The sequence below is a fragment of the Embiotoca jacksoni genome, unplaced genomic scaffold (genome assembly GCF_022577435.1).
Source record: "Embiotoca jacksoni isolate LCO1_2020_lvr unplaced genomic scaffold, fEmbJac1.0.p SCAF_8, whole genome shotgun sequence".
NCBI lineage: Eukaryota > Metazoa > Chordata > Actinopteri > Embiotocidae > Embiotoca > Embiotoca jacksoni.
Window position 1 is genome coordinate 1180737 of NW_027185436.1, and position 19693 is coordinate 1200429.

A 19693-nucleotide genomic window follows, 5' to 3' on the forward strand; every position below is an offset into this window, starting at 1 on the left:
AGGCCACATGAAGTCTTTGTGAAGCGTTCCAGCGTGTTATAGGACCAATATTAGAGGTGCGGAGTGTAACAGGTACTGCACCCTGAATAAAGACCTGAGGCAGCAGTTTTTGTGCTAAATATTACGATAAAAATCATAAATTTAAAAAAAATATACAGTGGGTACGGAAAGTATTCAGACCCCTTTAAATTTTTCACTCTTTGTTTCATTGCAGCCATTTGCTAAAATCAAAAAAGTTCATTTTATTTCTCATTAATGTACACTCAGCACCCCATCTTGACAGAAAAAAACAGAAATGTAGAAATTTGTGCAAATTTATTAAAAAAGAAAAACTGAAATATCACATGGTCATAAGTATTCAGACCCTTTGCTCAGTATTGAGTAGAAGCACCCTTTTGAGCTAGTACAGCCATGAGTCTTCTTGGGAATGATGCAACAAGCTTTTCACACCTGGATTTGGGGATCTTCTGCCATTCTTCCTTGCAGATCCTCTCCAGTTCCGTCAGGTTGGATGGTGAACGTTGGTGGACAGCCATTTTCAGGTCTCTCCAGAGATGCTCAATTGGGTTTAGGTCAGGGCTCTGGCTGGGCCAGTCAAGAATGGTCACAGAGTTGTTCCGAAGCCACTCCTTTGTTATTTTAGCTGTGTGCTTAGGGTCATTGTCTTGTTGGAAGGTGAACCTTCGGCCCAGTCTGAGGTCCAGAGCACTCTGGAAGAGGTTTTCTTCCAGGATATCTCTGTACTTGGCCGCATTCATCTTTCCTTCAATTGCAACCAGTCGTCCTGTCCCTGCAGCTGAAAAACACCCCCATAGCATGATGCTGCCACCACCATGTTTCACTGTTGGGATTGTATTGGGCAGGTGATGAGCAGTGCCTGGTTTTCTCCACACATACCGCTTAGGATTAACGCCAAAAAGTTCAATCTTGGTCTCATCAGACCAGAGAATCTTATTTCTCATAGTCTGGGAGTCCTTCATGTGTTTTTTGGCAAACTCTATGCGGGCTTTCATATGTCTTGCACTGAGGAGAGGCTTCCGTCGGGCCACTCTGCCATAAAGCCCCGACTGGTGGAGGGCTGCAGTGATAGTTGACTTTGTGGAACTTTCTCCCATCTCCCTACTGCATCTCTGGAGCTCAGCCACAGTGATCTTTGGGTTCTTCTTTACCTCTCTCACCAAGGCTCTTCTCCCACGATTGCTCAGTTTGGCTGGACGGCCGGGTCTAGGAAGAGTTCTGGTCGTCCCAAACTTCTTCCATTTAAGGATTATGGAGGCCACTGTGCTCTTAGGAACCTTGAGTGCTGCAGAAATTATTTTGTAACCTTGGCCAGATCTGTGCCTTGCCACAATTCTGTCTCTGAGCTCCTTGGACAGTTCCTTCGACCTCATGATTCTCATTTGCTCTGACATGCACTGTGAGCTGTAAGGTCTTATATAGACAGGTGTGTGCCTTTCCTAATCAAGTCCAATCAGTTTAATTAAACACAGCTGGACTCCAATGAAGGAGTAGAACCATCTCAAGGAGGATCAGAAGAAATGGACAGCATGTGAGTTAAATATGAGTGGCACAGCAAAGGGTCTGAATACTTATGACCATGTGATATTTCAGTTTTTCTTTTTTAATAAATTTGCACAAATTTCTACATTTCTGTTTTTTCTGTCAAGATGGGGTGCTGAGTGTACATTAATGAGAAATAAAATGAACTTTTTTGATTTTAGCAAATGGCTGCAACGAAACAAAGAGTGAAAAATTTAAAGGGGTCTGAATACTTTCCGTACCCACTGTATATAAAAAAATAACTGACGATTTGGTTTCTTGCTTAATATGCTGTTTTGTAATTCCATTTATATCGCCACTGTGTATTTTTAATTAAGTTGAATTCAGTCTCAAAATAAAACTCAATAAAGACCCAAGAACTCAATAAAGCTCAAATTTTTGAGAAAAGCAGCATCTGTACACGCCTCAAGAAGGATATGTGCAACTTCAAAGGGAATCTGTGCTCACGAGTTATTCTTAAATGAGCCCCATTTTTACTCACAAAACTCATTCAGCATTACAATAGGTTTTACTGTTGTCTTTGAAGCAGCTTTAATTGTATAATTCTGTTTTTTGTTTATCTTTTGATCCAGCAGAGATCATAGCAAAAACAATCGCGCCGGTTTACTACAGCGTACCGTATTCTACATAAATAAATCAGAAAGGCTGTGAATATTTTCTGTAAGATTTAATGGTTGAAAGTAAATGCAGTACATATTTTAACTACATAGCGGCAGATGTACAAAAGATATTGTGCTTTACATCCCTCGTCGTCTGCCGGCTTGTGGTTTTGGTTCTCGCTGTAGCAAAGTGTTGCTCAGGGCAGAGTTATTGACGTCGCTCTCTTTCACTATGTAAGGTCTTGACCTCGCCGCGTAAAGTGCCGTAAGAATATGGGATCAAAACAGTCCCGATGGTATTAACAAACGAACTTCAAGTTACATAACCCGTACAGCACGATGCACAGCGAGGGAATAAAGTGTCTAGTTCGCTAGCCATGATGCTGCTGCCCCTTCAGTTCACTGGCAGCCAGCCAGCGCTTCATCTCCATCTGCTGGAAAACACTTGGTCTTGTCTGCATTGAGGCTCAAATTTGGACTTTGTGTGACACACATGGTGCGACACCACGGTCTTAAAACAATCCACACATCCAGGTGGAGATAATTCATTGCGAAAGGTAAACCAAAGAACGCAAGTCTCAATAAAATGGGTGAGGTTGAAAACATGCAGGACTTGGGACACAGTTATGATTATTTATGACCCATATTCATATTTATTTTAAGCTGTGGCATTTAATTAGATCTATCATGAAATATTTTGTTGTATTGTCACAATACTAGGCTTGACTTCACAGTATGTGTGTGTCTTTGTGCGTGATCTCCTGGTTTTGTTTTCATTTGTATTACTGCATTTGTTGCCGTTTTGAGAGTTTGTGTTATGTTTTGTTATATATTTATTTTGTGTTGAAGAAATAAATATTTCCATTTAAAAATGCAAAGGGGGTGTACAAGTGAGTTGTAAATTAGAAGCGCTGACGAGGATTTACTGATGCAAATCACTGCGTTTATTCGTACATCGAGACACGAGTCCCGGGAACATTTCGGAAGTCAGAATCGACCTGCATTTGTAGATTCTGTAAGAAACGGCGCGGTGCGACAGTTTCAGAAGGATCCTCACAAAGATGTGAAGATTCACCAAAATATATTTTCTTTTAAAACTGTTGATCTTAAGATGTTGACACACAACTAGTAAATTAGAGACACAGGTTAAAGATACCAAATTAAATTGGGAGGCTGTAGCTCAGTCCGTAGAGTGGGTTGCACACCAATCAGAAGGTCAGTGGTTCAATCCCCAGCTCCCCCCCGTCCACATGCCTAAATGTCCTTGAGCAAGACACTGAACCCTTAAAAAAAGAAAAATGTATCCCAATGGTGTACCATTGGTGTGTTGTAAGTCACTTTGGATAAAGGCATCAACTAAATGAAATGTGATGTACAAAATCACTACTTCTATCTCCGTGTTGTGCTTTCAGGTTATGGGACGTTTGTTTGTGAATACTGACACTATTTTAATCACATTTTGGATGGCCTTATGATTTGGTGCTGAATAAGTGAAATCAAATCAGGAAAGAGTAAAGTGACATACCTGGAACCAATTCTGAAACAAACTCTGACTGCTGTCTTTCAGCTGGACTCATTCTGCAGTCCGTTCTGTGACTGAGGTTTCCTTATTTCTACATTTGCGATCAGGAAGATAATAATAATAATAATAATAATAAAACATTTATTTGTATAGCACTTTTCTAAACTCCAGTTAAAAAGTGCTTCACATAAAATAAGTCATTAAAACAAAACAACAAGTGAATTTTAACAAGTGTTAACACAATGATCGTATCAAACAATGATAAAAAAACAACAAATTAAAACAGGTTATAAAAGAAATAAGAGTTGATCACTAAAAGCAACTAAAATCAGCAAACGCTCTCCAATAAAAGTGTGTTTTAAGAAGAGACTTAAAAGATGTCACTGACTCTGCAGACCTTTATTTCCTCAGGTGGATCTCAGACTAACGGGCAGCCCTGGCAAGATGGTAGCGCACACGTGTTATCAAGTCCTCATCATTTTCCAAGCGTTACAGCTCGACTAATCTTTGGAATACTTCCTACTCGGTCAGAAAGGAGACAAAGTTTGATCAATTCAGTTTTTTTTTTTTTTAAAGACCTCCGCACTAATTTGCAGAAAAAAAGCACCAACTGCTATTTGTTTACAGTTATTTTTGTGATCTGTCTAAACTGGTTTAGACGCATCGTAGGTCAGACTGACGGGTAATTGCATCATCTTAGTGCTGCAGGTTATACTCGGTCATGACATGCAGACTTTTGCAGTCCTCTCACACACCCTGTTTCCAAACTCCAGTTGAGTTGACCAGCAGTTGCTGTTTTGTAAATGGATGAGATTCAGGGCTTTGAGGGTGTTTCAGGTGAAATGGTTTGCGCAATAACATCTATAAACAGTCTGTAGTGCAGAACCTGTTTCATGTGCACAAACACAAGAGAAGGAAGAAGGCGGAAAAAGAACAAGTGAACATTGTTTGTGCAGAAAATCGGAGATATTTATTTGCCCTGGGCTATGAGCTACAACCACAAAGACACTGTGCAAAGAAAGCATTAAGTCACACTTATGGAGAGTCGGCAAGCACATATTGCACACACAAAAAAAGAGATATATCTGCATGTGCACTTTATATTTCTAAAAGAGTTCATGCTACAACAACATAGAAGCCGATGAAATAAGGGGTTGAAACTAATTCACAAGGAACACAAACACCTCAATCCAAAAATGTAGAAATGAATACATTGTTTAAAATACGCTGTTATAATGTCGTTAAATTCTTTTAATCTCATAATACTGTTTTCTTTGTAATATCTGTTGTCAACAAGCTTTAACAGTCTGCAAAAACCCAGCGAAGACTCTTTTTATTTTTTTTTTGTGAGCTGTTTTTGTTGCTACGCGGCTGCAGAATGCAACATCTTCTCAGACCGTCGGGGAGAAAGATGCTGGTTTTGTTCAACAAAGTAATGAATCTGCTGTCTGAAAGCAGATATTGCTCTGGAGGACCAAGTTTCTCAATAAAAAAAAACAATAACCAAAAAACCAAAACACGGGGCGGCCTGATAGCCGAAGGGTCGGGGCACGCAGCAGAGTCCCCGGTCTGATTCCCGGCCTTTACTGCATATCAGTGCCCTGCTCTGTTTCCTCACATTTCAATGTCTGTGTACACGGCACTATGAAGGCAAAAATGCCAAACAATTTAAAAGAAGAAGAAAAAAACAACCAAAAACACCCATTTTGACCAAATGAACAAAAATTATTGCAACAAAGCTCAGATACACAACTTGTAGAAAGCATTACAAGAAACAATACGTGAAATACATGGACTTGTCTACATGACGTGCCACCTGCATAATGTACAATTCCATTGTTTTTCATAAAAGCACTTCAAATGGATTGAGGATTTATGGCCAACTCGAATGAATTGCTCGGCTATCGAAATGTCACTTTTAGATATTAGTCTGTGATTTGACGACGAGCATCATGTAGCTGGCTGTTCGCTCCACTCCTCCCGTTGTTAGTACAGCTGCTCCGCTTTTAGGCAGAAATAAACACAAACAAGATTTCGAGGCAACAACTGGTCATTTGAACTGTTACTGTTCATCTGCTATGGCTGAATAGCTAATTCACGAGCCGCCTGTATATATGTTTACATTTTTCCAAGCAAGTAATTTGGAAAAGGGGTTTTAAATATGCGTGTCGCTTTAGCTTTCTGTTGCGCTGAAATTACAGAAGCTCAAGCTGACGTTGTCCCAGGACAGCAGTTGGCATCCTCACCAGTCATGATCCATGTGTGTGTTGCCATACACACTCGTAGAAGTGAAAGCTTTGTAAGAATCGGACTGTTGTTTTGTTCCGCACGAACACGTGTAAGCGCAGAACTCAAACAGCACTTTCACCGTGACAGAAGTCTTTTAGCATCGGGACGAAGCGCTGTGTTCGGCCAACGCCAACAGTGGTGTCACCTTCCCCACATCTAATAAGCAGGACGGAGCTGCTATCGTTGGCTTCAATTCTAAAATAGAGCTTTTTTTTTTTTTTTTTCCCCATTTTGGATGTTTCCGTCCTAAACCGGGCTTTTATTCATGTGTTCTTTAACCTCACAGAATCACATGACCTGGTTAGTTATTCATGGGTTTCTGGTCCTCAGAAGTTACGACTATAAGTGACTTAGCTGAACAACTGCAGCTTTCTTGGCGCAGATAAACTCACTGTCAGGTGAGTGGTTGATGTTCATAGCTCGATATGATTGGACAGTTGCTGCTGGTGGGCGGAGTTAAGCTGTTGAAAACAGTTGATTTGTCTATGTTCAAACATTTGGCACTGCAAGGTGAAACCAGGACTCCTTTTTTTTTTTTCCCCAGTAACTTTCCAAATGAACTTAGATGTTTATGTAAATTCTAAATATATATAATTATTCATTTTCACATTAAAAAAAATTTGGATATTACGTTTTTTTTTTTAAAAGTGCAAGCAAGCGAGTACAAATAAAACTAAAGCGTGTAAAGAACAGTCACATTTTTTTTTTTCATACAGAATTTTGTGTGCTTTGTTTAAAAATCGACTAGAAAATTGTCTTGAAAACAGGAAAAGAAGCTAATTGCTATTGCTGCATGTTGTTGATTATTTGTAGTACATTTCAAAGTCTGTGGGAGAGAAGACGACAATTCACACTACAGAAAGAAGACAAATGAAGCAAGTTTTAAAAATACAGAACATGAACCTGAACCAAAGCAATGGAAGATGCTGTCCTTTTGTTTATAAGTGCTATAAACAATATCCTCTTCTCCTCCTTCCTCACTCGTCGTCACTTTTGCTTTTGTCCGACTGATCCTGCAGAGGGAGATGAAGAGCGTTAGAAAAGGGACTGACGAAGATGCAGAGAAAAAGAGAGCGAGAACACACTGTGACAAAGGAAATGACAAACTGAATGTGTCAGCAACCTGAAATAAAAGAGAGAAAGCTCTCCGGAGGAAAGAGGTCTGAGGGTGAAGCCGGTTGTTCTTTCCTCAGAGCCGCTCCTGCTTTCATCGTGTTTCTGGACAAGAACGCGAGAGGCACGGCGTGACACGCGAGACTATCAACCGGACCGGACATGACATGATTAATGCAACCGGAAAGTACAACACAAACCCGCAACAAATAAAAGATATAGGAGAAATAGAAGAACAAAAAAAACAAAAAAAAACAACAACATTAAATAAGCAATAACTTCATTGCAGTGGGAAAAGGTTATCATTGAGATGAATATAATTAATAATACTAGCAGTAAAAGAACATTGGCTTTCCTGGTAATAATAGAGAAAACAGAGACTCATGATAATCATACTGATAATAGTAAATAATATTAACGCAGAGAGTAAAAAAAAGCGTTATCTGAAAAAGAGAAAAATTTGAATAAAGTATTAAATAAATAAAATTAGATTGAGAATGAACATAAACGGTGGCAGTGTGTGTGTGTGTGCGTGTCTAGGAGTGTGTGTGTGTGTGTGTGTCAGGAGTGTGTGTGTGTGCGTGTCAGGAGTGTGTGTGTGCGTGTCAGGAGTGTGTGTGTGCGTGTGTGTGTGTGTGTGTGTGTGTGTGTGTGTGTGTGTGTGTGTGAGCAGGTTGTGTGTTTGTTCATGTTGAAGTATTGCAGTGAGGATTGGCTCCTCAGCTTTCTGGAGCTGCTGTGTTGGATCATTTATAGATGTGGTTCATTTCTCACGTGTGTGTGTGTGTGTGTGTGTGTGTGTGTGTGTGTGTGTGTGTGTGTGTTCTGCGAGGAGGTCGATCTGTGTTGAGACGGTTGGTTTTTTTCATGCTTTTCCAGTTTAGAAGGAGATTCTTCTTGGAGACGGTTAGTGTGATGAGGATTGTTTTCACATCGTGTTTGGGAGGTGATCTACGATGATGGACCCCCGACGAGCAGCGATGCAGAGAGTCGCATCCTGTAGTTTACCACCAGGGACATTTTATCAATGATTTCTTTCCAGAACTGTCGTGCGGGCGAGCAGTGGTCTCGTGGGGAAGGTTAGTTAATAGATATTTATAAAGAGCAACGTTATGAACCAGTTTGACCCTCAGAGCTCGACAGACGCGCAGTAACGTCCAAATTCACATCTATTCTTCTCGGTTGAATTACTGGAGAAGTATTTATCACAGTTACAAACAGTTGTTTGTCTGTGCTGGTCATCGTTCAGTAGTTACAATCTCTCGAAATGGTAAATCTCATGTTTTAGTTTCCAAATGGAGCGGAAGTCAGTTTCTAGCTTTTGCACCAACTGCTGAGCAAAAAATGATTTTTATCCATTTATAATAAAGGCTACTTTAAAGACCTCTTACATCAGTAGCACACTGCTATTGGCTTTCTGGTGTGACGTAGTGTGTCCCACCCATTCTAAGTCAATACAATTTCAGTTATCTCGGTGTTGTTCGCTAAAGTCGCTTCTTCTCATTCGTTTTCCGGTCGTCCATTTGAAAATAATCCCTCCTTAATTAGAAAAGAAGCTTCAAAAAGCTGTGCTTTTGGGGGCGTGTCTGTTTGATTGACAGGCCCGTGGTGCAGTCAGGTTACGACTATCGGTGGGCGGGACATAGTATCGCCGGGTTTCCAATCAGATGGAGTCTGATCCCCCAGCTCGTCCAAATATGGTCACTAACAGCTCCAAACCGCTGTGGGGACCAGCAAGATGGCGCCGGCCCAAATTCCGAACTCGAGGCTTCAATACGGCCGTTCAGAAACCGGTGGGCGACGTCACTGCTGGTTGCCGCTTGGTGCCACATAAACACACCTGTTCTTGATGGTGAACGTCAAGTCACTTAAACAGGAGCGGAAGATGGAAAATGACAACATTTTTGTTGTTTTCCACATTTCCAGCACTGTAAAGTGTCTCTGTTGTTATGGTGACCTTGTGTTTTAGTCTCTGTGGACAAAGCTGGAGCTCAGTTGTCCCACCTGAAACGCTGAACTACACATTGGAGCTTTGGAGACTACGGAGAAGCCCAGAACTGTGCAAACACCCATACAGGTTGCTTCTGTTTTGCTCCTAAGTTTCTGATGCTGATAGAAAGTATTTATAGTGAAGACAACATGATGCAAGTTAAAACAAGGCCCCCGTTATCTCCCACTGTTTAGTGGTACTTTTCGTTTAAGAGGTCAAATGTCAATCAAAACATACGCTGCAGGTATCGACGGAGGACTTCCGTTAAACCCTCGCATCACATCCAGCTTTAGACCTCCGATTTGTATCAACAGAGACAGACAAAAGCAGATGAAGCCTCTCTGGGCTGCACACTGCCGAACGAGCACTCTGCTTATTTGGAGATGTTCTTTAGGCTGTTTCCTCTGTACTTGCACCGCCTTCACAGAGTTTACGTCAATGTGTTTTCTCTTCCAAACCCGCCTCCCAACAGCAGACAAATTAAGCTATCACCTTGGCTGACACGCGTGTCGGCGTAATGTGATGAGACTTCAGATGGTTTGCATGCGGTTAGCCTCTGTAACATTCAATTATCCGCAACAACAACAATGGCATGGGTTCAGAGACATTAATTTGCATCTTTTGCAGCGGCATAATTCTAGCCTGAGAGGTTTCCATTAATGCTACTCATTAGTTCCTCTTGAATGTAGCGACATGACGCTTTTTTATTCAAATAATGACTGAATGCAGCAGGAGTCTGTATTTATGAAGTCATTCATTCAGGTTATAACAAATTAATGACAAAGATTCTTGCGTCGAGGTGAAGGCCAAATGAAGTAGAATAAATGATCATTAATCAAAATGTATTTGAATGGTTACACACAAAGCTGGCAGAAGTCACTCCAACTGCAACACAGGCAGGTGTGTTACATCCGTGACCGTTTGACTTTTACAGCATCCAAAACATTAACACATGAAATGATTTTAGACTGCTGCAATTCAATAATTTACCAAAATTAGTAATAGCTGGAGTCCTGTGTGTTGAATTTTCGTGTTGCACTCTTTTATTCACACTTAAATTTATATGCTACCAAATACCTGTACTGCCTGTTTTTTTTTTCCTGTCACATTGGTTCGTTTTCAGGTAATTCATATGTTGTATAGATGTATTGCAAATAACGTAAAATTAAAATGTTTTAAACGAGCTCTGAAAAATACTTTTCACTTTTGATTTTCTTGCAAATGAGTAACTTGTCGATCATTTTTCCTTAAAGGCGATTCATTAAACACTTCGGTGAGCTTATTAATTGATCGAAACCTCCCCGATGTCATGTCATGTCCCCGCGGACACAACTAAGGACTACCGTGAAAGATTAGGAAACAGGGAAAGAGCTCAAGATGTGTTGATAAAGTGAAGAACGATCACAGCAACGTCAAAAGTGCCTTCATCAGATGTTTGTCCGACAACATTCCATTTATCTTCATGTCGCTTCAAAGATGACAAATGTTTAAGCAACTATCTTAATAGTTCTATTTTTTAAGAATGTTGCTCTCAAAAGTCAAAGTCTAGGTATTAAATAAACACCAACATGGAGGAGGACACAGCCGGTCAGTGTCACACTTAATTAATAGAGCGTCGCCGCAATTTAAGAGTCTCCCCGGTTACCCACAGTAATTAAATCGTGTGAAAATCAGTCACTGTAGTTTAAAAATGTGATAGTGTGATCCATTTAATGGAGATCAGCATCTACACTACGTGACAGGTTAACATCCTCAGAATCCTCATCCCCTGCAAATAAAGCATTAAGTGAATCAAGCCTAAAGTGGAAATATGAAAAACAGATTACATCTGTGATTCTGTAAGAGTGCTCCGATCAGGATATTTGGGGCCAATCACTGACTGTTGGAATCAGTATTGGCTGACACGATCACCAATCAGTGGTCTATTTAGACACTTTTTAAAAAAAATTTTTATCGTGTAGTATTATTCATTCATTTAAATACTAATTTGAATAAAAGCTGTATGAAATATGCAACACGCACCAAGTTAGAATAATAAATACTTTCCAGGAAACACAAAATAATAAAAAATTGATGGAACTACTTTAGGAGAACTGCAAGAAAAAAAAAAAAGAAAGGTTATCGCCAAAATATAGTTTCACGCCGAGAGAGAGACGGGGGTGGAGCGTCCCAGAGGTGGTCTCTACTGTCCTCAGCTCCATTGATCATCTGGTGAATTCACTATCAAATCAAAGTTAGAAAAGAAAAAGGGTGGGAGGAGGTGGATTACAGAGAATTATGATTCATAATCTCTCAAAGTCATCTTCTAACGGATCAATAGCAGATTTTTCCTATATATCAGCATCTCCGCATCTTCGCTGACAGCGTCTACAACGCCCCCCACTGTGCTGAAAAGTCACCCACTATCTACACGTGTTGCAGGCGTCCGTCCACGGAGACTCCAGCTTGCTTCTGTGAGGGAAAGCAGCTGATATCGATCTTCCAAACAAACAAAGGCGTCTGCTGTCGGCATTGTGGGATAATTGGCTCTGATGGGTCGATGTTCATCCGCAGCGTAGCGCACGAGGAGCCAGCTTGTGCTGCTTTCTCTGAGGCCTCGGAGCCGCTCGCTGCCAAACTCGCCTTCTCCGTTTCCGCCGCTCCGGTCCGAGTGGGGAGGAGGTCGGAAAGCAGCCCACAAATCTGGGGTTTGAGGGCATCGGGGAAATATCTGTCTATATCCTTTTGTTACTAACAAAAACAAAAAAAAGAAAAACGACCTTTTCAGACACACGGTAGAACTACCAGAACAGCGGAGCCTTCATAGAGACGAACGATCAGACCATTTAGAATGAGTGCTTCTGGTTCTGTCGGAGGTTTTCTTCCTGTTTAAGGGGAGTTTTATTTTTTTACTCCTAGCTGACGTGACAATGTTGTAAAGTTCTGTTGTAAGGACTTCACTTTGTTTAATACCTTGAAAATTGGATTGAATTGAGTGTCTGCTGAGAACGATTGGAGGCCGTTTGACCGCAGCAACTTTAATTTGTGGTGTTTGTTTTGTCAATTTAAGGCGACTACGAACCTCTCGGTGCAAAAGAACAAATCAGCGTGACTGAGGTTTACTTGTACATGTAAAATAGAAAAAGCAGAAGGGAGGACAACAGGTGTGAATTACAACAGTTGTGGCTGTGACAGCTTGAATTTTCCATTACTGGCTTCACTGTATGCTGGCAGCAAATTAGAAGAGAACAGGTCGAGTGAAGAGGACGATAAACACAAAAGAAGGTGGATCATACAGCCGTGTGAGAGGTGGATGTATAAGGGGATGCTTAAAGGCAAACGACCCGAAAGTAAAACAAAAAGTCAATTTATCAAAAACACAAGAACCTGACATTTATTCATAATGAAAATGACTGAAGAAGCTTGTTGCTCTTTCAGGGAATACTTGCAGGTCTTTTCTTTGAGAGAGAATTCAACTTTGCAGAAAATAACCTGGTTTGTATTGTCGACATTCAGCGGTGGCAGGATGAATCTTTGCGTTTCAATACAAACATTAAAGTTTGTATTGTACAAAGTTCGCTGCTTACTGTGTTTTCTTCTAGCGGCAATATATAAGCAATTACGTGTCTGCATTATAATGACCAAGACTGAAATGTGCTACGTTGTGTTATTTCTCCCTGTTTAATGAGAAAAAACAAGACATACAAAAGGTACACACTGCTTTTGTGAGAATTCCAAAGCTGAAGGAGCCATTATTGTAAATATTGTTTGATAGTTGTAATTCAGGTGAGTGACTTCTCCTTGTGAACGTATTTCTACTGTTTGCCTATTCTGAGGAACGTTCACATTAAGGATACCTGCTGGGGCTGTCGCTCTATATTCAAAATGTAAACTTTCCCAATCGAACGCAATTAACTCTCCAACTGTAACGATGCCTTTGAATTCAAAGTTGAGTCCATAGTTTATGCGTTGTCATCCAGCTGAGGGCGCTCTGACAAATCACCATCAGTGTGACCTGTCGCGGTCCCTATGTGACAGGTTGCGATCGTGAGTTGTTGTTCAGACGAAGGTAAAACGGAGGACACTGCGAGCGAAGCCGTGCAGAGCGGACTACCGCGACGCAAAATCATCCGAGGAGCAGCGTGTGGAAGTATTTTGGGTTCCACGCCGTTGATGGCAACGTCGCCAGCAGGGGGTGCAGTGGGGTGCGAGTCGATTGGAACCAATTGCATTCGATATTCGTTCAAAATGTAATATTTGAAAAACGTGACAGCCCTGCTGAGACTGAACACGTTTGAAAGTCTTATAGGCGTTCCCTAAATAAAGCATCGGCGTGTTTCAATGCGTGTTTAACGACAGCAAAATGCTTCGAAGCGCAACGACCTACGTTATCATCCTGGTCGTCGTCGCTGTCGTCGTCGCTGACCACCGGCTTGGCTTTCCCTCGGCTCTGCCTCTTCTTGCCTTTGTCGAGAGCGCGTGCCTCTCTGCTCAGCTTGATCTTGACCCGCACCGACTTGGCTGCATGAAACAGAAGACCGGAGTAATTCAAACAAAGTCTTACACGAGTGGTGTTCATCATTTTTTGCTCAGTCGAAAAACAGAAACGTGTATTTCTGGAATCACTGATTCATGTTTGGCACATGCACAACAATAAAAACTATGATTTGTGTCTAACTCTTGAAATATCTTCTATTGTTATCTGAGCTGCAAAATGATCTCTAATTCCAGCTGCTGAAACAGAATGAGGAATAGTTTTTATTTTGATGTCATTGCACATTTAATGTGTCAGAAAAAAAAAGAGGAAAACTTTACCTTTTAGTTTAAGAAAAATAGGGATTTTTCATTATTTTGTAAACAAAACAAGAAATCTACAGATTATTTGATAATTAAAATAATCCATCGTAACTGATGTCAATGGATAAAAGTATGATTTCTTGTATTACTAATAATGATTATCAAAAAGCAAACAAACCAGACTTACTTTTGTCTTTTTTTTAATCATTTTACTTAAATATTCTACTTGTTCTGGCAATGGATGTAGCATTAAGACATTTTTAAGATTACACTTGAGAATAATTTTGGTAACACAACAAACCTTTCTTTCAACAACATTACATCTCATTTTTTTGAAACCTGTAAATGGTTTTGTTGTGTTGAAAGCTCCAAAAAAAAGCCTGAAGTGTTCCTCCAGGTGAGGTTGTTTGTCTTTCCCTGGCTTATGAATTTTTAAGCCCCGTGTTCGATAACATATAATTCCCCAACAGTTTTTCCCCAGTTGTATTCTTCAATCCTGCATTCCTCCTCTGTGTTACAGCTTGAGGGAAATAGGAGCCCACACTGCTCCCAATGAGGATGCTAGCGAATAATAAAACCAAACAGCATTGACGGGTTTACAGCGTCAAATTTAAATGAGTTGACACAAGGTTGCTGGTGGGTGTGTGGGTGTGTGTGTGGATCATACCCTCGGCCTCTGACTCATCGTCGTCGTCGTCATCATCCTCATCACTGTCATCGTCACTCTCTTCGTCCTTGGCAATTTTCTGTCTGGCACTCTTGAATACCGACTGAAGAACAATGGAGTCCTCGTATATCTGTGAGGAATAAGCAGAGCGAATGGTGAACTACACCAGTTCCTGTTGCTCCCAGTGGTGGGCAGAGAAGCACTACAGTTAATAAATGTTAGAGGAAAAAAATGGCAGGTGAGGGATAGAAGTAGAATAGGTAGCAATAAAGATACGGGATGTTATGTTTGAAACGTTGGCGCTGAAATATAGACCTTTTTCTAGAAGGCAGTAAAACAGTGCCGAGAGTGGGTGTCATGATACCAGAAAGCTGCTAGTCAGGACCAATAACACTGAGATGATATGATTGTTGATACCCGTTTTGATATCACAGCGTTAAAAATATACAACTATCTTAAAGGGATTGAAAGTGAGTACCCAGCCGTGGTCCAGAGAAACCTGCACTCTGTCTTTGTCTCTTTGGGTTGTGAAACACATCAACAATTCCTGTTGGAGAGCAAGACCCGTTCGTCCAACTCTTCAAGGGTTGCAAAGACGAAGAAAACCAAGTCAAGGACAAACAGCCTCCTTGAAAAAGATCACTTGAAAAGACAGTTTCAACAGTCAAGTTAACGACTGGTCCTTTTATTACAACATATGCACCTTCACACACTGTGAAAACCTGCAGCCCACTGATGAGCACAGATTAACCACCAGTACGGTAAAAAAAACATGATCAGGCCTTCAAGGTTCTAGAGATACGTCATGGTGAGACATCAGCGTTATGCTGCTCAGAGAACTGGGAAGCTTTTTATTGATAATTAATGATTACTGAAATGATCAAAATGATTGATAAAGTGAGTCATTGTTTCAGCACAACCTGAGCATTAAAACCTGCAGACTTCTGGCTTCTATTACGAATGTTTAAACGGGCGAGTAGACCCACAGAAAGGCAAAAGATTTGAGGAAATAAAGCTCCACAGCGAAGTGTCTGACCTGGGATCCCTCCAGGTTAAAGGTCTGCGCATTCTGACAGAGCAGCATCACATCCTTCTCCAGATCTCCCATGTTTCTGTATTTGTGGCTTCTCACACGCTCCTGTTGACAGAAAAACAACTTGATTCACACTCTTCAAATCAACTTCATCTAATGTCAAATTCAAGGTTTCACTTCCTTCCTTTACCATACTAAAACTCACATATGAAGTCTTTTAAAGGACACTTGCTCTGGGCTTCAACCAATAAGTATTATTATCATTATAATTATTATTAATATTATTATTTTTATCATGATTATTATTATTGGTTGGTCTGTCGATTATTTTCTTGAATTCATCCATAAAATGCCCCGAAACAAGTTAACAAGAATAAATAAAATAAAAGTGTCAAAAATATCTCTACTATTTTCAAAACCTAAAAATATTTAATACATTTTTGGTAGACAAGGTCCTAAGAAGCCATCAAACACACATGAACAAAAAAAAAGTATCATAAGTGTGTAAGAGACTGATAAGCGTATGTATGAGGTAGAGTAGAGTATCAGGTTATGACCAAAACAGAGAAAAGTGTGGCTCCTGAGTTCAGATTAGTTTGTGACGTTTATTAAATTATTTTGATGTCAGGAATATTAGTGAGATATTATTGAGTTTATAGTGACTTCTTTGTTGTAAATATGTCCATAAATGATTGCAATAACCTGTAAACAAATATCTTCTCATATTTAAAATATGAATATAATAAGAAGAACCTACAAGGACCAGACTGAAAAGAGTTTGGATAAGATTTAAGTGAAAAAGTATAGTTCAATTCACATTATCGCTCGGTCATGAACAAACCTTGATCTTCTTGAAGTCCACAGGTTTTTTGATCAGCTCATAATATTCTGGGAGTTCCTTTCTGGATGGAAGCTGAACAAAGACCTCGCTGAGTTGTCTTCCTGCCCTGGAAAATAAAACAATTTCATATTAAAATCAAATATCATATTTCACCCTGTTGAGTTGCAAATTATAAAGTGAAACCTCGTCCCCTGAAGGAAGCATTCTGTGTCCAGAAGCCTTTAGGTGTTCACTTCTTAAGAGTCAAGGATTTACATCTTCAACTGGGCTTACAAATGTGGAAATGTAGATTGCCTCTACTTGAAAATAAATGAATATTATACTTTGTTATAGTATAAGGCAAAGATATATTTATGGTATTCCTGGAGAACCATGAATACCATCTACTGTATAGACACTAAGGCAACATTTTACTTTTTGGCACACAGCGGAGAAAAGAGCTCAGAGCACGAGGATCATACAGAGCTGCTGTCCCCCCCCCCACACACACACACACACACACACACACACACAGAATTACAGTGAATTTATCAGCATTTTCAAGAGAAAACAGGAGTGCAAATAGGTTGATTTAATGCAAGAGTCACGTGATGATTAATCTTGTCATTAGTTGATCTGATCTCCAATCAGTACCAACCTACCGGGGCTGAGAAGTCAAAACTTCCGAAAATTACCTCATTACCTTGGCATTTTACTGGTCATTGCATTTTGGCCTCTGGAAGTGTGCAATGTTATAATATCCGTTTTATAAACAGAATTATTAATAGAGTGTTCATGCTTAGGCAAGCGAGATAAGCAACAAGCAACTGAGTACATGAGAAGAACAGAAATATGGAAACTGGAGCACTGACTAAATAACAACAAATTGTACCAAATTGGTACAATTATGCAACACATGAAATGTTGTGGCTCTGTTCATTTTCCAGACAGGTACACTCCAACGCACAGACTCCATACTAATGCATAATACATTAAAAAAAAACAACTGCCAGCGGTGCCTTGATGTTTTGTTCAAGTCAGAGATGATTGTATTTCAAACTTATTCAACCTTCTTCAACACAATTAGAATATTTATAAAATAAATGCAAGCTCTTTTAATTCCCAGGCTCTTCTGATACCGTGTGCAACACAGCCCTCATTAATAAGGAAGTGCAAAATCAACCATCCATGACTATTTACTGTTTTGCAACAAGTACAAAGATTGACAGGCCATCTTTAACTGCAGTTTTTTCCAGCTAATTTCCCAGTCGGTCATGAGAAGTCAGTCGTGTTTTTGTTTCTCTTGTATACACAGGCGCTTGATTGCTCATGTCACTAATATCCAGCTGTTGCTCATCTGCATTGCTTCCTCCCACAATGCTTCTCTATGCCAACATTAGGATCGCACCAAAACTTTTAAGGTGTGATTACTGAATTCTGCCAACAGAGATTCCCCACCGTTGTGTATTGTGACTTAATAAGCTCTAATGTTCCTTTGGTAAATTGAAACAGATCTGTCAGACCAAACGGAGACTGTTTAGACTCGCAGCGTCTTCAGCTGACTGTTGAGACCCATTGACGGGAAAAAAGAAACCAAGAGGTGAGCTAGGCCGGCGTGTGATCGCCGAGACAACAGTTCAAATCCTGGACCGGCTGACACATTAAAAAAAAAAAAACTTTTCCAAAATCCAGTTACTGTTGGTGACTGATTAATTTATGACCGCTCAAGAAAAATAAACTAACAGCTACTAGATGACACATTAGAACCCAACTGATGTCAGTTTCAGTGTGAACATGTGAAAACATGTCAATTAACAACTGAGACAGACGGGAATCAGCGGTGGACGACAGATTGTGTAAAAAAAAAAGGGGCCAAGCTAGCTTCCGACTTGTATTATAAAAGCCGTACTTCAAGGCTATCGCGGGGTGATTATGTGTCAGGCAGAAAAACAGAAAGCATCTCAGCATGAACACAAAAACATGCCGCTAATAGCGAGGCTTTTTGTTTAATAAGTGTTTTGTCAAATCAAACATGTGTACTAGAAAACAAAAAACATTCAACTGCAGTGTTGTTAGAAGCAGATATTCCTTTTTTTCAAGCATCTATTGTTTTTCTTTATTCAAATAAAGAAAAAAATCTGTTCCGTTGTGATCATAATAATGCATTTCTGGATTCATATTTAAGAAACAACACGGTAAATAATATATAATATTAAGATATAAATTTCCACCTACATGTTGAAAAATCAGAACAGCAACTCCAGCCAGTAATGAATATGCATGTCTTAAGTACCAATTTGTTCTTGTTCACATCAAAGAAGCTTATTCATATTTCCTTGGCGGAGGTCATAAGTGAATAAATATTGACTGTGTCGGACATTTTTCTTTTGTCCAAGTAGCTCTCAGAGGGAAAAAGGTCAGCGCCTAAGAACTACAGTGATAATTCAATCTCGGCAAAGAAGCTTATATAAGTAGGATGTTGCATGAAGTCCACAAGCAGAAAGCTGTGACGGGGTTAGTCATGCAATCATACAACACGAGACACCGTGGATCTGTTCTCTGTTTTCTTTTTCTATAAATAATCCAAATAATAAATTCCTGGATTTCTCTTTAGGAAATAAATCTGTAAAATGACCCTGACTAGCAGCAACGGGGCAGTTCAGTCTGATTTCAGCGCTCCTGATGTCACATTACTCAGATGTTGTATCATCCATCGCACTGCCTGGAACTACAAAGGTGGATGGTACGTTCAGAGGGGGAAATGATGTCTTTGATGTAAAAAAAAGTGTGAAGCCTCTCAGCGCAGCAGCAACAACTCCAGGAATACACCCGACTCTTAGAGGTGAAGATCCCCAGAGGCCCTGATAAGATGATATCACAAAACTGAAGCCACAGTACAATATTATAGAGATTTTAGATTTTAAACATTTTGCGATATGGATATTGCAATAACATGAATTGCAACTTCTTATCACTGCTCAAGTGCAAATTATATTCCCCCAAAATGTTGTCAGCATCTGGTTTATATAATAATAATAATAATAATAATAATAATAATAATAATAATAATTAAAAAAAAAGGTTTAGTCTCATCTCCCTTGTTTTTTATTGCTACACGGTCTGACCAACATGTAGACCTGCCATACATGTTGCATTCACCAGACAAATGTATCTATGTAATAAACCATAGCCAATGTATTGATCAAATATTGCCACGCAAAATAACGCAATACTGTGCTGTATTAATCCCGCCAAGCCCCGGCCCTACCAACTGTCTATTGTCAATACCATTGGAAATATCATCATGGAGGCTTTGGGTGAGAG

At 39.9% G+C, this 19693-nt stretch overlaps 1 protein-coding gene across 4 annotated transcripts in view; it reads right to left on the bottom strand.

Moving 5' to 3' along the window:
• Positions 1 to 4625: 4625 nt before the first annotated feature.
• smarca2 (SWI/SNF related BAF chromatin remodeling complex subunit ATPase 2) overlaps positions 4626 to 19693 on the bottom strand; it is a 58153-nt gene continuing 43085 nt past the window's right edge. For all 4 annotated transcript variants that reach the window (XM_069139154.1, XM_069139151.1, XM_069139153.1 and 1 more), the window contains 5 exons: positions 16391 to 16496; positions 15553 to 15654; positions 14517 to 14646; positions 13440 to 13573; positions 4626 to 6983 (listed from right to left, as the gene is read on the bottom strand). In XM_069139154.1, the coding sequence (XP_068995255.1) occupies positions 6948 to 6983; positions 13440 to 13573; positions 14517 to 14646; positions 15553 to 15654; positions 16391 to 16496 (508 nt within the window). In that variant the 3' untranslated portion in view covers positions 4626 to 6947. The remainder of the gene's footprint in view (positions 6984 to 13439; positions 13574 to 14516; positions 14647 to 15552; positions 15655 to 16390; positions 16497 to 19693) is intronic.